This window comes from Delphinus delphis, chromosome 15, assembly GCF_949987515.2.
Source record: "Delphinus delphis chromosome 15, mDelDel1.2, whole genome shotgun sequence".
NCBI classification, from domain to species: domain Eukaryota; kingdom Metazoa; phylum Chordata; class Mammalia; order Artiodactyla; family Delphinidae; genus Delphinus; species Delphinus delphis.
Window position 1 is genome coordinate 79402226 of NC_082697.1, and position 20691 is coordinate 79422916.

Consider the following 20691-nt stretch of genomic DNA (forward strand, 5'->3'; position numbering starts at 1 on the left):
GGTGGTGTGACCAGCCCTCCTCACAGGTGCCCCCACCCCCAGGTCTACGTGCAGCACTTGCTGAAGAGGGACAGGGAGCACCTCTGGAAGCTGATCCACGACGGGGGCGCCCACATCTACGTCTGTGGGTGAGTGAGGGCAGAGGCGGGGCGGGGACAGGGCCTACCTGCCCGTGGGGGGAGGGGGACCCCTGCCCAGCCCCCAGTGCCACCTCCTTCCCGCCCCCAGGGACGCTCGGAACATGGCGAGGGACGTGCAGAACACCTTCTACGACATCGTGGCCGAGCAGGGGGCCATGGAGCACGCCCAGGCCGTGGACTATGTCAAGAAGCTGATGACCAAGGGCCGGTACTCCCTGGACGTGTGGAGCTAGGAGCATCCAGGCCGCCTTGCTCTGCTCTGCACGCCCTACAGACTCGCTCCCCAACGTGATCGCTTTCCTCGCTCCCCTCTGCCAGTCGCCTAGCTGGGTTCTGCTGGCCCTGCCACAGGAGGCAGGCCCAGTGACTGACAGAGACTGCTCCAGGCCTGAGCTGTACCCTCGGACCCGCCAGCCCCAGGGGGCGTGGCTACGGGTGACCGGGCTGATGCTCCGTGAACACCTCGGGCCCTCGCTGGCTGAACAGGAGGGGCTCCTCCTCTCAGCTGAGTGGGGCCTGGCCCCTCCCCGTGATTTTCAATGAGTGTAAATAATTTTAAATAACCTCTGGCCCTTGGAATAAAGTTCTGTTTTCTGTATTTGCCAGGTATTACTTGCATAGATCTGGGGCCTCCACCAGGACTCCTTAATCCAGACCCCAGAGAGACCTCAGGAACCCCAAGACCCCTGTCTTACCAGCAGGAGAACACACACCGAGCCACTCTGAGCCTCTCACCCTTTATTGAGGTCGCTGGCCCCCGGCTCCCGCAGGCGGGGACACAGGCCCGGGTCTTCCTCTCCAGCGCCGCCTTCAGGGCCCACAGAGCCCACAAAACCCAGGGAAGAGCAGACAGACCCTCCCAGACGAGAGGAGCCCCCACCCCCTCAACACATGGGGTTCAGAAGCCCCTTCCAGGCCGGGGGTGCCGTAGAGGGCTGTGCCAGCAGGCAGGGAAGGCCCAGCCTCATTCTTTCTTGCTCCCGTGCTGCTGGTTGTGGAACTTCTGGTGTACAACCCGCAGGGTGGTGAAGAAATTGCCAAGGAAGAGGAGGAGGAAGGGGAAGCCACACATGAGCACCTGGGGGAGGAATCGGGGTCAGGACAGAAGCCAGGCCCGGCCCTCCCGGCGTCCTCTCCAGGGGCCCGGCTCACCTGCCACTCCTTGCACTCGGGGTCCCGGGCCAGGTTGAACAACGTCAGCGCGTTGAAAAGCTGCCAGAACTGGGAGGGAGGGCGGTTTTTACACACAGTCCCTGTTCGAATCAGAGCTGGGGACAGACAGCCCGATGGACAGGGACAGAGGTACAACTTACGTGTCCAAAGAAGAGGAAGGGCAGCAGGAAGGTGAGGCCCCGCCACATCCAGGACTGGAAGCCCTCTGCAGGGACCACAACCAGGACAGAGACGACCCCATCACTCAGGCCCAGGTCAAGAGGAAAGGACTTTGCCCTTCCAGCTCCCCCGTCAGGATTCCAGAGAGGGGCGGCCACGCCCGACTCACCCACAGTGAGGTCCATGGTGTGCCTCTCGCCCAGGGCCCGCAGGCGGTACAGACAGCCGCTCTGGTAGTAATACTGGAGGAACTGCACGAAGCCTGGAGGGCGGGGGGACATCAGGACTGGGCTGGAGTCCCAAGTCTCTTTCCCGCCCCTCCTGGGGGGGCTGGTCCCAAGCTCAGCAGGACCTCTGAGACACTCACTCTGGTACATGGAGAAGGACAGGAACTGGTTCCGGAACTTCTGGTACATGAGGCCCTCGGGCCTAAGGCAGAGAGCAGAGGAAGGGGTCAGGGCTCGGGGATGCCACCTCTCCCTGCCCCGGCTCCCCCGGAGACCCTAGGACCAAGCTGGGCCACTCACCATGTCAGCATGACTCCTGACAGGAACGTGGACACGTAATGATGGAAAACCCACCAGCCTTTGATCCTGCGTCAGGAAGCCACCGTCACTCCTGTCCCCTCAGCCCCCAGGATCAGTGCTCCAGGACAGGAAGTGGGAAGAAACCAGTACCCCAGCCAGTTCCCGCTTCTCAGAGGGCCACAGCACCCGCCGCCCCCACCCCGCTTTCTAGGGCAGCTCCAGTGTCACTCCCCCCACCCCCCACCCCCAGGAGCCAGGCTCCGGCCCTCGCCCACCGGGAGCCGTTGTTGATGAGGATGCTCTCACGGATGGTCAGGGTGCAATAATACCAGACCAGCAGGAAGTTGAAGGCAGCGTCTGTCACCCTAGGGAGGGGTACAGAAGGTTGGTGCCAGAGCCTGGAGAGGGCACAGGGTCCAGCCCCGTGCAGCAGGACACCCACCTGGAGTTGAGGAGGAAGCGGCAGGTGAAGGAGATGAGGATGAGGATGATGGTGAGGTAGAGCTTGAACTTCTCGTACTCGTCTTTGTAGGCAAACCTGGGGAGGAGCGAGGGGTACACACTCATGGGACAGGCTGGGATGATGGCAGGGCCCACCCACGCCTCTGGACACACTGCTGTGGTGGCATGGGGCCAGCATGGGGGAGCAGCCCCTGAACCCCAAGCTTAGCCAGGGAAGCTGGGGCACACTGGAAGGGGCCTGGGGCAGGGGACGGGGAGTAGGGTTGAGACCCCGCCCACGACAACAAATTACTTAGCCTGCTTGCTCAGGAGTGTCACGTTGACATTGCCCAGAACCAGGCTCAGATACAACCTGGGGGAGGGAACACCAGGTGAGGAGAGGTAGCCTTCAGCCCCAAGTCCACTGCAGCAACCCACACCTGTGACCACACCACCCTCCTCCCAACCCAAAAGGGCCTCCTCGGAAACCCTGGCTATATTCTGACCCCTGAGCGCCCAGTCTCCCACCCACAAGGACCCTCTCCCTCACTGAGGCTCCCAGGCCCTCCTGACCCTGGTCTCCCTTCCCGAGCCAGCTGAGTCACCAAGCCCTCCTCCATAACACGGAACCACTTTCTTGCCAATCCTTGCATTGCCATCACCCCACCATCTAAGCTTGTCTCGTCCTTCTCTGCCAGAGGAACTCCGTGAGGTGACTGAAAGCTACAGTCGTGTTAAGCAGCTGTTCCCACAGGGGCTCTTGTTCACACTCGAGCCGTATGCACAGGCTCAGAGGAGTTCAGGGACTTGCCTGAGGCAGTGAAGAGATTATGGGGCACAGCAGGGACCGGGACCAGGCTGCCTCTCAGCATGACCAGGCTGCCTCTCAGCATCGCCACGGGCTCCCTCTCCCATTCTCAGCAGTGGCCTTGTCCAACGCTCTCCCAAATCCTCCAACCTGTCCCTGTCCGGGCAGGTGACATCTCCCCTGCCTGCCTCCTCACCCTCATCTCTGCACCCTCCCATCCCAGAAAACAAGGGCCTACACCCACCCTTTCCCACCTCCCCAGGGACTTCCCTCCATTGTTTAGGGCACCTCTTCTGGGTCTCTCCCTCTGCTGGCCCACCTCTCAGCAGGTAGATATGCTCAAGTCTTTCCTATGTACAAACTTACACCCACACACCCAAACAAAAGCCACTCCTCAACTCTCATGCCAAGTCCTAGCCACCGGTTTCTCGTTGCCAGTTTCTCCTTCCACTCACAGCCAAGCTTCTGAAGCAAGGCCTAAACTTGGCTTATCCTCAGCTCTTCTGTCATCCCCAGTATCAACTTCCACCCCTACGCTCCTGTGAAGCGGTTCTCTCCAAGGTCACCCTGACTTCCAGGAAACATTTCCCCTTCTGCATTGCATCTGACTGCCTCCCACGCTGCCCCGGGCCAACTGATCGGAGGCTACTGGCCAGGCCTCCCTTCCTTGCCTTCTGGAACACGCTCTCTCCCAGGTGTCTTGCTGCCTGGGGTCTCTGCGGGATTGTTTTCCCTAAACCTAGGCTTCTGCCATGTCCTCTGCTATGTCTGCAGCTGATCTAAGTGCATGACTGATCTGTCACTCTCCCCTGCCCACTGGGCCAGAGGGAAGCTCTGCAGGCTGGCTCCCCCTCTGGTCTCATCGCAACCTCTCACCTCCTACTGCGAGCTATGGCCGTGACACCTACTATTTCCGCCTTCCCATGTCTGCCTGGCTCACTCCTCTTTATCCTTATGACTCAGCTCAGGCATCACCTACTCCAGGAGGCTTTCTCCGACCTCCCAAGTGGTTAGGTACCCCTCACTGTGCTCCCCCCATTCCCTATACTTCCCTCACAAAGCACTCATTGCAGTGAGCTGTCACTGTCACTCAGGCTGTCCCTGAGCTAGGACTGTGTCTCACTGGTCAGCCCAGAGTGGGTGCAGGAAGCCAAGCAGAGGAAGACGGCGCTTCAGGCCTCCCTCTCAGAAATGGCTGTGAACTGAGCTGGGGGAGGAACCTCACCCATTCTGCTTGGGCAAGTAGGCCTCCATATCAAAGAAAAGGCCTTGGCGCTCCTTGATCTGGTTTTCCAGCTCCTGTGCAGCTTTCTCGGCCTCTGACGGGAGGGAGGGTTTACATCTGCAGGTGCGGCCACAGAAGCCAGAGTCAGAACAGGGGACCCCCACGTGTGAATCACACCTGACACCTGCGCGGCAGGAGAGCAAATGCAACCCAGAGAGAGGAGAAGCCATGCCCAGGGACATCTGGGAGTCAGTGCCAGCTCTCTACCCCACCAGGTCACACACCCACCCCCAGTCCGAGGCCACAGGGTATGGGGGGGTGGGCATGATGAGGTATGGGAGGGCATGGGGGAGTATATGGGGACAGGTCCTAACTTCTTCAGGACAAGGGCCAGCTCCTGGAGCTGCTTCTTCTGCCGAGTGATGGAGCTGGTACAGTTGTTCTGCAGCTTGGTCAGCTCCTCCAGCTTCAGGCGGTACAGCCGGTGGGTCTCCTGAGAACCAGGTCGGGGTAAGGCTCAGGCTGGCTAGTGGGCTCCCGAGCCAGAGCCTGCTGGGAAGGAGGTGGGGCATGGACTCCTCCAGGGCTCCTTGGGAGGGTCTCAGCAGGAAAGGAGACAGCCAGCTGTGCCAGCCCAGGGAACTCCCTGAGGGTACTCTCTCTCCAAGGCAGGCAAGGAGGCAGGGGTCTCCCTGTAAGCCCAGAAGCCCCCACAGTACCGCTCTCCCAGAAACAGGGGAGTTCTCTGAAGCTTTTCTTAGCCTCAGCCCATCTACTAGTTGTTCCCACCCCTCTCTGGCCTGTCCTGAATCCGGATTCTAGGCTCATGGGTCTACCTTCTGGCCCAAGCAGGCTACCTAAAGCCATCCCTGGCCCGCTCAGATCCTCCTGCCCAGATAGCCTGCAAGTGCAGGGGAAGATGAGGTTGTCCAAGATACCTGCTGCTCTGGCACTCCCAGCATCTTCCTCCCAGAGTAAAGGTCATCAGGCTTTAGCCCTTGGACCTCTTGCTATAAGACCATTCCTCTACTCTTCCCCCAACACCTTTGACCCAAGACTTCCCAGAGCACTTTGCCCCAATGGGTAAGTCTTGAGAAGGAACAGCCTAGAGATGGGGCAAGGAGCAGTGTGAGGAACGTCAGGCAGAGGCTGAGGCCAGGACAGTGGTGACCCAGCTGGGAAGCACTAATGGCAGCAGCTTGGCCAGGCCAGGGGCAGTCAGGCTTCAACGTGGACAGGAAAGGGCTGGAACCAGTCCAGGAGAGGCAAAGTCCTGACCAAGTGCCCAGCTGACCTGGGCTCTACCCTGCCTGGGTCTTGTTTCTCATGCCCAGGAGGGGCAACCTCGGCCTACCCCCAGCCACCACGCTCTCCTGTCTGCCTTCCCACAGAACAGCACAGTGGCCCACAGCAGCCAGATCCAGACGATTCCTCCCTTGGCTTCCCACTGGTCTCAGAGAGATTCCAATCCCCGTCGCCCGTGAGGTCTCTCGGCAGGGTCTGGCCCACCCACTTTTCCCCTCACTCCCTGCATCAGCCACGTGGTCCTGTCTCTGGTGGGAGCTGTCCTTCACCCTGGATGGGCCCCGCCCCCATCCAGGGACTTCACCTAAACACCACTTACCCCGACCTAGGCCAGGCTGCCTCCCGGACTGCTCCCCAGCCACACTCAGCCCAGACCGCGCGGCCCGAGGGCGGGGAAGGCGCTCCTCGCCAATCCGGCCCGGCCGGCGCCCACGGCGCATTTGCTCAGTAACTGACACAAGACTGGCCCCGGTCAGCTCGGACTCTCCTGGAAGGGGACCGGGTCGGAGTCGGGGCCTCTTTCCGAGGCCTCAGAGGGAGGCCGGAGGTCCGCCTGGGTCAGTGGGGTCACTCCGGGGTCGCGACGGCCGCGCGGGGAAGAGGTCCCGCTGCCGAACATTCATTTGAGGCCGAGGGGAGGGTCCAACCGGGGACACCAAGACCCGGGGCCTCGCCGCCGTCGGGAGCGACACCAGGGTCCCCGACCCCTGACCCCGAGCTCCCGCTGCCCGACCCGGGGCTAACCGACCCTTGACCCAGAGCCAGATAGACATGGCTCGGAACCAATGGGGGACCGCATCAGCACTTACCTGGATGCCGTGGAAGTCCCGCTGGAGCTCCTCCCAGTCCCGCAGGCAGTCGCCCAACGGGCCCGGAGGCGGGGGATGCATTGCTGCCGTTCCGTGAGCCGGACGAGCCGAGTCGAAGACAGAGCCGCAACCCCGGCGGGCTCGAGGCGCCTCCGCCTCCGCCGCCTCCGCCCCCGTCAGCTTCCGGGCTCGAGCCGCCGCGACCACCAATGCGGAAAAGCCTGGAGCGGCGACCGCGCTGGCCCCGCCCCCTGCCTGAGCCAATCCGGGCCAGGGGCGGGGGCGGGGCCACGTGCTCCGAGGGCCCTACGCCCGGCTGCTCCCAGCTCGGAGGGTGGTGGCAGCCCCCAACCGGGGCACTCCTGGTGGCGCCAACTGTGTGGTGCAGCCAGCAGTGTCCTTGCCTGACAGGCAGGGAGTAAACCAAGGCCCAGGGAGGTGCCACCTGCCTCAAACACTTTCCCCCTTGGGAAGCTGCTCTTTGGCAGGGAGGGGATTCCGAGCCTCTTATCTCGCTTGGATTTTTACAAGGGCCCCTTTACTGTCTCCCTGTCTCCAAGTTCACCGCTAGTGTCCCTTACCACACCCACCAGACTGCCCTGACTAAAACACAAGGCGAATCCCCACCATGTCCCTGCTGAACACTTTCCAATGGCTCTGCCCTTCCTGCCAGGAGGTCCCTAAGCCATCGCTCTGCAGCCATCCCAGGCTCTGTTCCAGTTCAAGTCCCGACTAAAGGCTGCACTGCCTGAAAAGCCCTTACCCCTCTGGCAAAACCCCACTCTTTGAGGGCGTGGGCTCCTGTGGGGGCACGGGGGAGTGCTACTCTAACCCTCTGCAAAGAGTCCTAGGAGGCAACATGGCGTTCACCTGTATGTCCTCAGCCCTGCCCAGGTGTCAGGGAATGTTTGCTGGATGAACGTGGACCGACATGTTAAATTCTCCATCAGTCCCCTTGTCTCCTGACTCCAGGCCCGTTCTGTGGGTGCTGCCAGCACTCAGAAGCGCAGTCAGAGGAAAATTCCTTTTGAGACCCGAGGAATTTCTAGAAACCTGGTTGTGAGGGATGGGAGGGTGAGAGTCTCTTCTTGGTGAACACAGCCAGGCAGAAATGAGTGAGGAGCAAGGAAAGGACATCTGTACAGGTGATGGAGCAGTAGGGATGCTGAAACTGGGGATGAGGCGAGGGTATGCCCTTGTGCCAGGAGCCTCTCAAAGCTGTGTAGCCTGCGGCCTGAGCCAAGGCTGAGCTTGGCATCTCTGGGGCTGGGGGATCTCCACCCATGGGTGGGCATTGTGACATCCCCTGTGGAACAACACAAGGCTGGGGGAACCCTTGGAGCTCCCACCCAGCAGCCTCCAAAGGGTCCACGTTATGGGGGACATGAGGGGCAGCTGCTCTGGCACCAGATGCTCCTCCAGAAGCAGCCTCAGGAGCGCAGTGGGGGTGGGCCCACGATGCCCCAGGGATGGGGGTTCTCGCTGAGTCTGAGCACCTCCTGTGCTAGCACAAATGAGGAACCTGGGAAGAAGCACTGCGGGAGGCTGACACAGGCTCCAGGCAGCAAAGGCCTTCTCATTCCTGGTTACACACCCTGGCCCACTACCCACAAAAAGCTCCCAAGGCAGGTTCTTCTGGACCCATAGCTGGGCCACAGAGAAAATCAGTAGAGTGGATCCAAGATGTCTGTGACGCTGTCTCCAAGGATAACCTTCTCCCACTCTGACAGCTGAGCCACCAAAGCCCGATTTGGACGCATGTTGGTTTTACACTTCTTGACGTAGGCCCAGGACCTCTGTGAACCCAAGGAGAGAAAAGCAGACTTCAGGATTGGACCTGGGCCCTTACCACCTTGATCACAGCCAGCTCAGAGGGGACAGGAGGCACTTGCCCAGGGGTCAGAAACATAGCTTAAGGGCAGGACAAAGAAACAGCAGCAGCTTGGGGTTAATAGATTAGGGCAAGGAGTTGTAGGAGCTGGCTCTGCCTGGGGCAAGCCCCTCTGCATTCTGAATATAGACAGAAATCATTCTTATGTCAGATGGCTCCCGTGAAGGTTGAGAAAACATATGTGAAACCTCCTGTGGACAGGAAAGCACCACGCCCATGCCTGGCACTCAGTGCTGCCTCAACAAAGATTTGCATTGTAAGTGGATAAATGAATGGAAAGGGGAAGAGAACTTCGGCAAATTCTCTGAAGAAGAAAAACTGAAGCTGCCTTCTTTTAGGTGCCCACCCCCAAACGCAGGAAAGGTTATTACATGAAGGAAGGTGACCAGCTGGTCTCCATCTGGATTGAGGATAGAGGAAAAAGGAAAAGGCAAAAGCAGTTCCTCAACAAACTATGGATTAGAAGAAAACTATCTTAACATAATAAAGGTCATATATGGAAAGTACACAGGTAACATCATAATGGTGAAAGACTGAAAGCTTTTCCTCTGAGATCAGGAACAAGGCAAGGATGCCCACTTCCACAACTTCTATTCAACACTGTCCTAGACAGAGCAATTAGGAAAAAAAGAAAAGGCATCCAAATTGGAAAGGAAGAAGTAAAATTATTTCTGTTTGCAGATGATATGAACTTAATGTATGTTGAAAACCTTAAAGATTAAACACAAAAAACTGTTAGAATAAACGAATGTAACAAAGTTGCAGGATACAAAATCAGTTGTGTATCTAACTAACAATGAACAATCCGAAAAGGAAATTAAGAAAATTTCATTTACACTAGCATCAAGAGAATAAAATACTCAGGAATAAACTTAACCAAGGAGGTAAAAGACATGTGCCCTGAAAAATGCAAAATGTTGCTGAAAGAAATTAATGAAGACTAAAATAAATGGAAAGACATCCCAGGTACATGGAATAGAAGATTTAATATTGTTAAGATGCAAATACTACCCAAAGTGATCTGAAGATTTAATGCAATCTCTATCAAAATCCCAACAGCGTTTTTTGCAGAAATAGAAAAATCCATCCTAAAATCCATATTGAATCTCAAGGAACCCTGGAATAGCCAAAACAATTGTGAAAAAAGAGAGACGAAGTTGGGGTTCTCACACTTCGTTATTTCAAAACCTTTTAAGTTATTACACAACTATGATAAAAGAATATAGTACTGGCATAAAGACAGACATTTAGACCAGTGGAATAGAAGAGACAGCCCAGAAGTAAATGCTCACATATATAGTAAAATGATTTCAACAATGGTGCCAAAACTATTCAATGGAGAAAGGAGTCTTTTCAACAAATGTTGTTAGGATTACTGGATATCCACATGCAAAAGAATGAAACTAGTGTAAACTTACACCATGTACAAAAATTAACTCAAGATGATGGAAGATATAAAGTAAGAGCTAAAATTATAAAACCCTTGAAAGAAAACATAGGGGAAAAGCTTCATGATATTGGATTTGGCAATTATTTCTTGGATGTGACACCAAAAGCACAGGCAATAAAAGAAAAAATAGATTGGTTTATATCAAAATAAACAACTTCTGTACATCAAAAAAAACCACTTCTGTGCATCAAAAGACACAATCAACAGAGTGAAAAGGCAAGACACAGAATGGAAGGAAACATTTGCAAATCATATACCTGTTTTATATTTCAACCTTATTTCAAACCTTTTAAGTTATTACAAAACTATGATAAAAGAATGTGGTACTGGCATAAAAACAGACATTTAAGACCAGTGGAATAGGATAGACAGCCCAGAAATAAATGCTCACATATATAGTAAAATGATTCCAACAGGGGTGCCGAAACTCTTCAATGCACAAAGTGTTAATATGAGGAATATATAAGGAACTTCTAAAACTCAACAACAAAAAACAAACAACCCAACTAATAAATGGGCAAAGGACTCTGAATAGACATTTCTCCTAAGAAGGCATATGGATGGCCAATAAGCGTGCAAAAAGATGCTCAACATCACTAATCATTAAGGAAATGCACATCAAGACCACAGTGCTATACTTCCTCAAACTGATCACGATGGTACTACAAAGGAAAGGAAGGAAGGAAGGAAGGAAGGAAACAACTGTTGGCAAGGACGTGGAGAAATTAGAACCCTTGTGCACTGTTGATGGAATGTATTAAATGGTACAGCCACTGTGGAAAACAGTATGGAGATCCCCCCAAAAAATTAAAATTAGAACTACCATATGACCCAGTAATTCGTCTACTGGGTATATACCCAAAAGAGTTGAAGGCAGGGTCTCAAAGAGATATTTGCACAACCATGTTCACAGCAGCATTATTCATAATGGCTAAAACGTGGAAGCAATCCAAGTGTCCATCAATGAATAAATGGATAAGCAAAATGTGGTATATACATACAAGGGAATATTATTAGCCTTAAAAAGGAAGGAAATTTTGACATATGTTACAACATGGTTAAACCTTGAGGACATTATGCTAAGTGTAATAAGCCATTCATGAAAAAACAAATACTTTATGATTCCACTTATATGATGTACTTAGTGTAGTCAAAATTATAAAGACAGAAAGAAGAATGGTGGTTACCATGGGCTAGGGGGAGGGGAGAATAAGGAGTTATTGTTTAATAAATATAGAGTTTCAGTTTTACAAGATGAAGAGTTATGGGGCTAGGTGGTGGTGATGGGTGCACATTAGGAATGTATTTAACACTACTGAATTATATTCTTAAAAATTGTTAAGACAGGGGCTTCCCTGGTGGTGCAATGGTTAAGAATCTGCCTGCCAATGCAGGGGACATGGGTTCAAGCCCTGGTCCAGGAAGATCCCACATGCCACGGAGCAACTAAGCCCATGCACCACAACTACTGAGCCTGCGCCCTAGAGCCCACGAGCCACAACTACTGAGCCCTTGTGCCACAACTACTGAAAACCACATGCCTAGAGCCTGTGCTCCACAACAAGAGAAGTCACTGCAATGAGAAGCCCACGTACTGCAACAAAGAGTAGTCCCCACTCACCACAACTAGAGAAAGCCTGCATGCACAGCAGCACAACAACAAAGACCCAACGCAGCCAAAAAAATAAATTTATTTTTTAAAAATTATTTCAAAAAATGGTTAAGAGAGTAAATTTTATATTATGTATTTTGTTGTTGTTGTTGTTATTGTTGTTTTTTGTTTTTGTTTTTTTGCTGTACGCGGGCCTCTCACTGTTGTGGTCCTCCCGTTGCAGAGCACAGGCTCCGGACGCGCAGGCTCAGCGGCCATGGCTCACGGGCCCAGCCGCTCCACGGCATGGGGGATCCTCCCAGACCGGGGCACGAATCCGTGTCCCCTGCAACAACAGGCGGACCCTCAACCACTGCACCACCAGGGAAGCCCCTGTTATGTATGTTTTAATGCAATAAAAAAGGGAAAAAATAACTACGAGATACCACCTCACACCCATTAGGGTGGCTACTATTAAAAAAAAAAAGAAAGAAAATAATAAGTGTTGGTGAGGAAATGGAGAATTTGGAACCTTATGGTACTATGTATGGGAATGTAAAATGGTGCAGCTGCTATGGAAAACAGTGGTTCCTCAACAAAGTAAAAACAGAATTACCATGTGATCTAGAAATTCCATTCTGGGTCTATACCCAAAAGAATTGAAAGCAAGTGGCCAGTGGGGCTTGTGTTCATGGGTTTAACAGGACAGTAGTAAACAAACAGTTCTTAACTGGATTATCAGCCCAGGGCTAAGTGCAAAGAAAGCATACAGAAACACCCTTTTTCCATTCTTCCCCTTAAAGAGATATATTTGCACACTTTAAAAGTTGCTGCCTAAAAAAAAAAAAAAAAAAAAAAAAAAAAAAAGTTGCTGCCTGAGGGTCTGGCTTCCAATCAGCCTGAATCTAGGTGCAGACTGAGATCCTTCCCTTTGGAAGGCTGACAGGTCTTGGCACACCCTCAACTACTGGGAACCACTAAGAACAAAGTAGGCTGCTTGAACAATCACAAAGCTGTGAGAGATAACAAAGAGATAGGGAAGGGTTGGACAATATGGTTCATCTCTTACATGAGACACTAGGAGAGGTGGCTGTTTTATCTAATGCATAGAAACCAACACAGAGGGTTAAGGAAAATGAAGAAACATAGGAATATGTTCCAAATGAAACAAAAAGAGAAACCCTCACAAGAACACTTTAATGAAATGGAGATAAGTGATTTACCTGACAAAAGTTCAAAGTAACAGTCATAGAGATGATCACCAAGGTCAGAAGAATGCCTGAACAAAGTGAGAATCTCAACTAAGAGATAGAAAATATAAGGAAGTACAAAATAGAAGTCTCAGAGCATGCAATAACTGAAATGAAAAATGCAACAGAAGGATTCAACAGCAGACTAGATGAAGCAGAAGAAAGGCTCAGCAAACTCAAAGACAGTAGAACTCATTCATTCAGAGCAGCAAAAGGAAAGAATAATTAAAAACAGTGAAGATATTGAAAAAGAATATGTACATGTATAACTGAATCACTCTGCTGTACACCTGAAACTAGCACAACATTGTTAATCAACTATACTCCAATATAAAAGTTTAAAATTAAATTTAAAAGTCAGTGAAGATAGATTAAGGGACTTAAGGGACATCAAAAGGACCAATATTCACATTATAGAGATCCCAGAGGAGAAGAGAAAGAGGAAGGGACAGAAAACTTATTTGAATAAATAATGGCTGAAAACCTCCTTATCCTGGGGAAGGAAACAAACTTCCAGATTCAGGAAGTCCCGTGAATCCAAACAAGATGAACCCAGAGAAACCCACACCAAGACATTATACTTAAATTGTCAAAGCTGAAGACAAGGAAAGAATCTTAAAAGCAACAAGAGAAAAACAACTTGGGAACCCCCATAAGACTGTCAGCAGATTTCTCAGCAGAAACTTTGCAGGCCAGGAGGGAGTGGCATAATATATTCAAAGAGCTGAAAGAAAAAAATTGCCAACCAAAAATTGCTTTACACCTGGCAAAGTTGTCCTCCTTCAAAACTGAAGGAGAGGTAGAGAGTTTTCCAGACAAGCAAAAGCTGAAGGAGTCCATCACCACTAGGCCTTGCAAGAAATGTTAAAGGGACTTCTTTAAGCTGAAATAAAAGGGCAGTAATTAGTAACAGGAAAACATATGAAACTATAAATCTCACTGGTAAAGGTAAATATATAGTAAAATTCAAAATAATCTAATGTAAAAGTGGTGGTTTAATAACTTCAGATGTATGGACACACACAGACTGAAAGTGAAAGGATGGAAGAAGATATTCTAGGCAAATGGAAACCAAAAGAAAGCTGGGTTAGCTATATTTATTCAGACAAAAATAGACTTTAAGACAAAGACTGTAGTAGACACAAAAGTAGGTCACTATAAAGGGGTCAATCCAACGAGTGAATATAACACTTATAAATATTTATGTACCCAACATAGGAGCATCTAAATATACAAAGCAAATATTAATAGTCCTAAAGGGAGAAGTAGACAGCAATACCCCACTTTCATCAATGGATAGATCATTCAGAAAAAATCAGTAAGGAAACACTGGACTTAAGCTACACATAGACTTAACAGACATTTACAGAACACTCCATCCAAAAGCAGCAGAATACACTTTCTCTCAAGTGCAGATGGAACATTCTCCTGTATAGACCATATATGAGACCACAAAACAAGTGTTAATAAATTTAAGTTTAAAATCATATCAAGCGGACTTCCCTGGTGGCCCAGTGGCTAGGAATCCACCTGCCAATGCAGAGGACATGGGTTCAAGCCCTGGTCTGGGAAGATCCCACATGCCACAGAGCAACTAAGCCCCTGTGCCACAACTACTGAGCCTGTGCTCTAGAGCCCACAAGCCACAACTACTGAGACCGCATGACACAACTACTGAAGTCCGCCCGCCTAGAGCCCGTGCTCTGCAACAAGAGAAGCCACCGCAATGAGAAGCCTGCGCTTGCCATAACTAGAGAAAGCCCACGCACAGCAACGAGGAGCCAGTGCAGCCATTAATTAATTAATTAATTAATTAATGTGTCCAAAAAAATTTTTAGATCATATCAAGCATCTCTCCTATCTCTCCTAATCACAATGGTATGAAACTAGAAATCAATTACAAGAAGAAAACTGAAAAATTCACAAGTATGTGAAAAGTAAAGAACATGCTACTTAACAACCAATGGGTCAAAGAAGAATTCAAACAAGAACTCAAAAAATATCTTGAGTCAGATTAAATGGAAATATAACATACCAAAACTTATGAGATGCAACAAAGGCAGTTCTAAAAGGGAAGTTCATAGCAATAAGTGCCTACATTAAAAATAAGAAAGATCTCAAATAAATTACCTAACCTTACACCTCAAGGAACTAGAAAAAGAACAAACTAAGCCTAAAGTGAACAGAAGGAAGGAAATAACAAAGATCAGTGGGGAAATAAATGAAATAGCAACTTAAAAGACAATAGAAAAGATCAATGAAACTACCAGCTAGTTTTTTGAAAAGTAAAACAAAATAGACAAAGCTTTAGCTAGATTCACCAAGAAAAAAAGAGAGAGGACTCAAATAAATAATACCAGAAATGAAAAAGGAGACATTAAACTGATACCACAGAAATACAAAAGATAGTAAGAAGTCAGACAACCTAGAAGAAACGGATAAATTCCTAGAAATGCACAACTTACCAGGACTTAGCCATGAAGAAATAAGAAAATCTGAACAGACCAGTTACTAGCAAAGAGATGGAATCAGTAATCGAAAACCTCCCAAAAAACAAAAGTCCAGGACCAGATGGCTTCACTGGCAAATTCTACCAAACATTTGAACAAGAATTAATACCAATCCTTCTCAAACTCTTCCAAAAAACAGAAGAGGAGGGAACACTCCCAAATTCATTCCGTGAGGCCAGCATTACCCTGACACCAAAACCAGACAAGGACACCACAAGAAAAGAAAATTACAGGCCAATATCACTGATGAACATAAATACAAAATCCTCAACAAAATTTTAGCAAACTGAATTCAACAATACATTAAAAGGATCACACACCATGGTCAAGTGGGATTTGTTCCAGGGATGTATGGATGGTTCAACATCTGCAAAACAATCAATGTGATACATCAAATTAACAAAATGAAAGATAAAAATCATATGATCATCTCAAGAGATGCATAAAAAGCATTTGACAATATTCAACATCAATTTATGATAAGAATTCTCAACTAAGTGTGTACAGAGGGAATGTACCTCAACATAATAAAGGCCATATACGACAAGCTGACAGCTAACATCATACTCAACAGTGAAAAGTTGGAAGCTTTTCCTCTAAGATCAGGAACAAGACAAGGATGCCTACTCTTACCACATTTATTCAACATAGTATTTCAAGTCCTAGACAGAGTAAGAAAAAGATATCCAAATCAGAAAGGAAGAAGTAAAACTGTCTCTCTTTACATACAACATATATATAGAAAACCCTAAAGACTTCACAAAAAAACTGTTAGAACTAATAAACAAATTCAGTAAAGTTACAGGATACAAAATCAATATACAAAAATCAGCTGTGTTTCTATACACTGATAACAAACTATCAGAAATAGAAATTAAGAAAATAATCCCAATTGCATCAGAAAGAGTAAAATACCTAGGAATAAATTTAACCAAGGAGGTGAAAGACTTGTACACTGAAAACTGTGACACTGATGAAAGAAATTAAAGAAGACACAAATAAATAGAAAGATACTCCATGCTCATGGATTGGAGGAATATTGTTAGAATGTCCATACTACCTAAAGCAATCTACAGATTGAACACAATCCCTATCAAAATCCCAAAGGTAGCTTTCAGAGAAATAGAATAAACAGTCCTAAAACTTGTATGGAACGACAAGACCCCAAATAGCCAAAGCAAACTTGAGGAAGAAGAATAAAGCTAGAGGCATCATGCGTCCTGATTTCAAACTATATTACAAAGCTATAGTAATCAAAGCAGTATGGTATTGGCATAAAATATATATACACATAGATCAATGGAATAGAATAGAGATCCCAGAAATAAGCCCATACATATATGGTCAATTAATTGAGGACAAAGGAGTTAATAATATGCAATGACAAAAGAACGGTCTCTTCAATAAGTAGTGCTGGGAAAACTGGACAGTCACATGCAAAAGAATGAAACTGGTGGGAATTCCCTGGCGGTCCAGTGGTTAGGACTCCATGCTTCCACTGCCAGGGGCTCAGGTTCAATCCCTGGTTGGGGAACTACGATCCCGCAAGCCACACAGTGCAGCCAAAAAAACAAAAGAAACTGGACCACTATCCTACACCATACACAAAAATCAACTCAAAACGGATTAAAGGCTCAAGTGGAAGACCTGAAATCATAAAACTACTAGAAGAAAACATAGGTGGTAAACTCCTTGACATCAGTCTGGTGGTAACTTTTTGGATTTGACACCAAAAGCAAAGGCAACAAAAGCAAAAATAAACAAGTGGGACTACATCAAACTAAAAGGCTTCTGCACAGCAAAGGAAACCATCAACAAAATGAAAAGGCAACCTAAGAAACGGGAGAAAATATCTGCAAATCATGTAACTGATAATGGGTTAATACCCAAAATATATAAAGAATTCATACAACTCAATAGCAAAAAAACAAAAAATCTGATTTTTAAAAGGGCCAAGATTCTGAATAGACATTTTTCCAAAGAAGACATACAGATGGTCAAGAGTCAAAATGCACCTCCCTTGGAAAACCCTGAACAAACACTGGTACACAGACTGACAACATTGGGGGACACACAGATGGTGCTGCTGGCCACAGCCTTGCCCAGCCTGAGTCCCTGGGCCTGCCCTGTCTGCCCAGCCTCAGGTCTCTAACCCAGATCTCGGGTTCCTTCCCTTGGATGTGGTATGCTGGGTAAAGCCCTGGACTTGGGGCTCCACTCCCTGACCCTTCCCTCCCAAACCCCCCACCCCCAATTAAGGCCCCAAGTCGGTGCTGGAGACCCACTCCTCTGAGGCGCAGCTCTGACCCCACCTCCTGGACCAGGGACTACATACCTTCAGGGTCTGCTCATTTCGGTGCATAAGGTAGGCCAAGATGGCCGCACAGCTGCGACTGATGCCCATGGTGGAAAAGACCAGGATGACAGAGCCAAGCTCCAGGTGAATTTCTACAAAAGGAAGGAAAGGTGTGAGGTTGTGCGTGGCCCCCTTCCTTGTGGGTCTGTAAGATGACTGCCCTCAGTGGGTCCAAGAGTAGGTTCAGAACCAGCACACCATGGTCTAGGCAAGTCACATGACATCTCTAGGATACTGTTTCATTGCCTGGCAAATGGGGATCCTCAGACTTAGCTGGCAGTTCAAGAGAATCACGCCTGGGCACTCAGCATTATCATGCAAAGGCCTTCTCTGGGCTATGAAGGCTTCCATCCCAGGAAGGTCTGCTACCAGTTGACCTCCCCAGGTAGGGATAAAAGGACTATACCCCAAGGGCACTTGGGTGCTGATAGAGGCAGTGTAGCCTGGATGTGAATCACAACCAGTAAGTACTGGCTGTTGGGCTTGGGCACTCTAACCCACAGTTTCCTCATCTGGAAAATGTGACAACAGTATACTACCTACCTGATAAGATTTTGCACTGTGCTTAGCCCAGTGCCTGGCACACAAGTGTCAGCTAACCACACTCAATAATGCCCCTGGGGCTGTCAATCTCACCCAGTGAGGGGTGGGAAGGAAATCTAAGCTGGCATCTTAGGCTGGTTGGTAACCCCCAAGAACTGAAGATAAATATACCAAGTGCAAAATCACAGACTGTCAGAGCTGGAGGATGACTCAAATGATTAAGGCCAACTGCCTCATTGTATGGATAAGGAAACTGAGGCACAGAGAAGTTAAGGTTTGGCTCAGAGCCACCCAGTGAGGTAGAGCTGGAGAGGGGGCTTCTTTGGGCCACAGGGCTCTGCCACCCCATGATGGGACCAAGGGCAAGTCTCAGTCTCAGCTCCTAGGCAAGTGATAGTTACAACCTCCCAGAAAAATAAAGGATGTCTGGGCCAAAATGCCATTCTCAGGCTGGGGACTGTGTTGGTGCTGAGCAGGCCGTCCTGGGGTGGGCCTCTAACCGGACACAACCTTGCTCTCTCCAGGGATCTTGCTCTCCTTAGGATGACTGAAAACTCCACCCTCAGGGAGGCAAGCGGCTGGTGGGCACTGCTGTGTGTGGTAGGAGAACAGAAGGGGCACTGGGCCCACACACTGGGGACCATGAAATTTAGAGATGGAAGGGCTCTGGAGTCTTCCTCTACCCCACCATACTGACCAGAGAGGAGGGTCGGGACAGAGTGAGATTCACCTGCAGGTCACCGGAGCCTAGCCTGGAGCAGGCCTTCATGAACATATGCACCCAGGGTGGGCCAGCACCCTCATTTCACAACAGGCACAGTGATGCCGAGACTGGAGCTTGGCCAGGCATGAAAGGACATAGCGATCCAGCCAGGGCCAGAACGCAGGGCACTCAATCCACAGTCTGGGGCTCTCATTTGGCCCCACTGCTCCCAAGGTAAACGCATGGCTGCCCATATTTCCAAGGACCCCCGGGGGCAGGCTTGTCCCAGGGCTTGGCCACACCTGGCTGGGCATGTGCTGGGCCCTGCCCTTTTCCTCCTGAGTGCTGGGAGTGGCAGTCAGCAATAGGCGTGTGGATGAGGCACCACAGCCCCTCTGCTCCCTGGGCACAGACCAGTTGTTGCCTGGTTAAAGAATGCTCCTTACCAATGAAGTGACAGAGGTGGCGTAAAAAGGGTGTAATGTTGGCTTCCAGGGAATCTTCTATCTGGATGTGCAGAAGCTTGTCGGCGTCACCTGCAAAACTAAATGGAAGAAAAGCACAGGTAATCAGGCAAACTCACACAGAGCCCTACTGTGGCATCCTTCACCCACAGCAATGGGATCATAGGGGAAGGAGGCTGAACTAGCATCAGGGAGATGTGGGCAAATAAATGAACCCCTCTCAAAAAAAACAGCACCTACCTCATAGGGGTGTTGTGTAGATTAAGTCAATCTATGTAGAGCATTCAGCAATCTGCTTGACACACGGTAGTGCCCAATAAATGTGACATTATTATTATTAAACAAACCTGATGCTTTCCTAGAATACAGCAAAGAAAGTGAGGGTGGAAAGGAATATGTAATGAATCTGCTATGTTAAGTGGAGAAAGCAAGGTGAGAAGGATGGAGAGTGGTGGGCCTGCTATTTTAGATAGGATGGTCATGGAAAGCTTTACTGAGGAGGTAACACTTGGGCAGAGGTTTAAAGGAGGTGACAGAACAAGCCAGGCAGTTATATGAGGAAAGAGTGTTCCAGGTAGAGAATACAAGTGCAAAGACCCTGAGGGCAGTATGTTTCATATGTTTGAGAAACAACAGGGAGATCAGAGTGGCTAGAGCTTTACGATCAAGGTGGAAAGAGGAGGGAGATGAGGTACGTGGCATGTTTAATGAGAAGATGCCCACAAGGAGCTTGGCACAATGCCTAGTGTGCAGTGCGCACTTGGTAAATGTTATTTATGAAGACTGTGGCCTACTGGTGACATTCATTCACTGTGGTATGCAGAAAGTTGCAGCAGATTCAGAAATGAAAATATCCTGGTTTAGTTTCTGCATGAGCACTTGCTGTGACAAATACAAGCGCAATTCACCCTGCATTCATTCATTCGTCCATCCATCCTTCCCTTCCCCCTCATCCCTCTCTCCCTCCACACCTGACCACCCATCCACCATCCATTCACCCATCTATCCCCAACCATTCATTCTTTCCTCAGATACTCACTCAATGCCTACTGTGTGCCAGACCTTGAGCTGGACCCTAGTGGACACAAGATGAATCAAATAGGGCCCCTCCCAGCTTCAAGGAGCTCCCAGTCTGATGGGGCAGGCAGACGCATAAACAAATGGCCCCAATCCAACTGGCTAGGTTTTAGGATAAAGACCTGCACGTGCTCCTGAAGAGGAAGGCCAGGGAAAAGTCTAGGGAGCTGGGGAAAGCCTTACAATGGAGGAGACATCTGGGTGGAGAAGACTGAAGGATACAAGGTTAATATATACAAACCAACTGGATTTCTATATACTAGCAACAA

The 20691-nt window shown here is 49.4% G+C and overlaps 3 protein-coding genes across 12 annotated transcripts in view; 1 reads left to right on the top strand and 2 right to left on the bottom strand.

Moving 5' to 3' along the window:
* POR (cytochrome p450 oxidoreductase) overlaps window positions 1-738 on the top strand; it is a 58447-nt gene extending 57709 nt beyond the window's left edge. For all 4 annotated transcript variants that reach the window (XM_060032262.1, XM_060032261.1, XM_060032260.1 and 1 more), the window contains 2 exons: window positions 43-128; window positions 229-738. In XM_060032262.1, the coding sequence (XP_059888245.1) occupies window positions 43-128; window positions 229-373 (231 nt within the window). In that variant the 3' untranslated portion in view covers window positions 374-738. The remainder of the gene's footprint in view (window positions 1-42; window positions 129-228) is intronic.
* Window positions 739-848: 110 nt separating this feature from the next.
* On the bottom strand, window positions 849-6720 carry TMEM120A (transmembrane protein 120A). 2 transcript variants are annotated; one of them, XM_060032266.1, is made up of 12 exons: window positions 6588-6720; window positions 4848-4966; window positions 4474-4590; window positions 2754-2813; window positions 2442-2537; window positions 2275-2364; window positions 2000-2065; window positions 1840-1901; window positions 1642-1734; window positions 1454-1518; window positions 1293-1361; window positions 849-1143 (listed from the first exon to the last, which is right to left on the bottom strand). In XM_060032266.1, exons 1-12 carry the CDS (start codon window positions 6666-6668, stop codon window positions 1105-1107), a joined length of 957 nt encoding a protein of 318 aa, XP_059888249.1. In that variant the 5' UTR covers window positions 6669-6720; the 3' UTR covers window positions 849-1104. The 2 variants fall into 2 exon arrangements, with proteins under 2 accessions (XP_059888249.1, XP_059888248.1); XM_060032265.1 differs by having other exon boundaries at window positions 852-1218.
* A 1510-nt stretch (window positions 6721-8230) lies between these two features.
* STYXL1 (serine/threonine/tyrosine interacting like 1) overlaps window positions 8231-20691 on the bottom strand; it is a 63488-nt gene continuing 51027 nt past the window's right edge. For all 6 annotated transcript variants that reach the window (XM_060032270.1, XM_060032274.1, XM_060032271.1 and 3 more), the window contains 3 exons: window positions 19328-19425; window positions 17615-17727; window positions 8231-8383 (listed from right to left, as the gene is read on the bottom strand). In XM_060032270.1, the coding sequence (XP_059888253.1) occupies window positions 8252-8383; window positions 17615-17727; window positions 19328-19425 (343 nt within the window). In that variant the 3' untranslated portion in view covers window positions 8231-8251. The remainder of the gene's footprint in view (window positions 8384-17614; window positions 17728-19327; window positions 19426-20691) is intronic.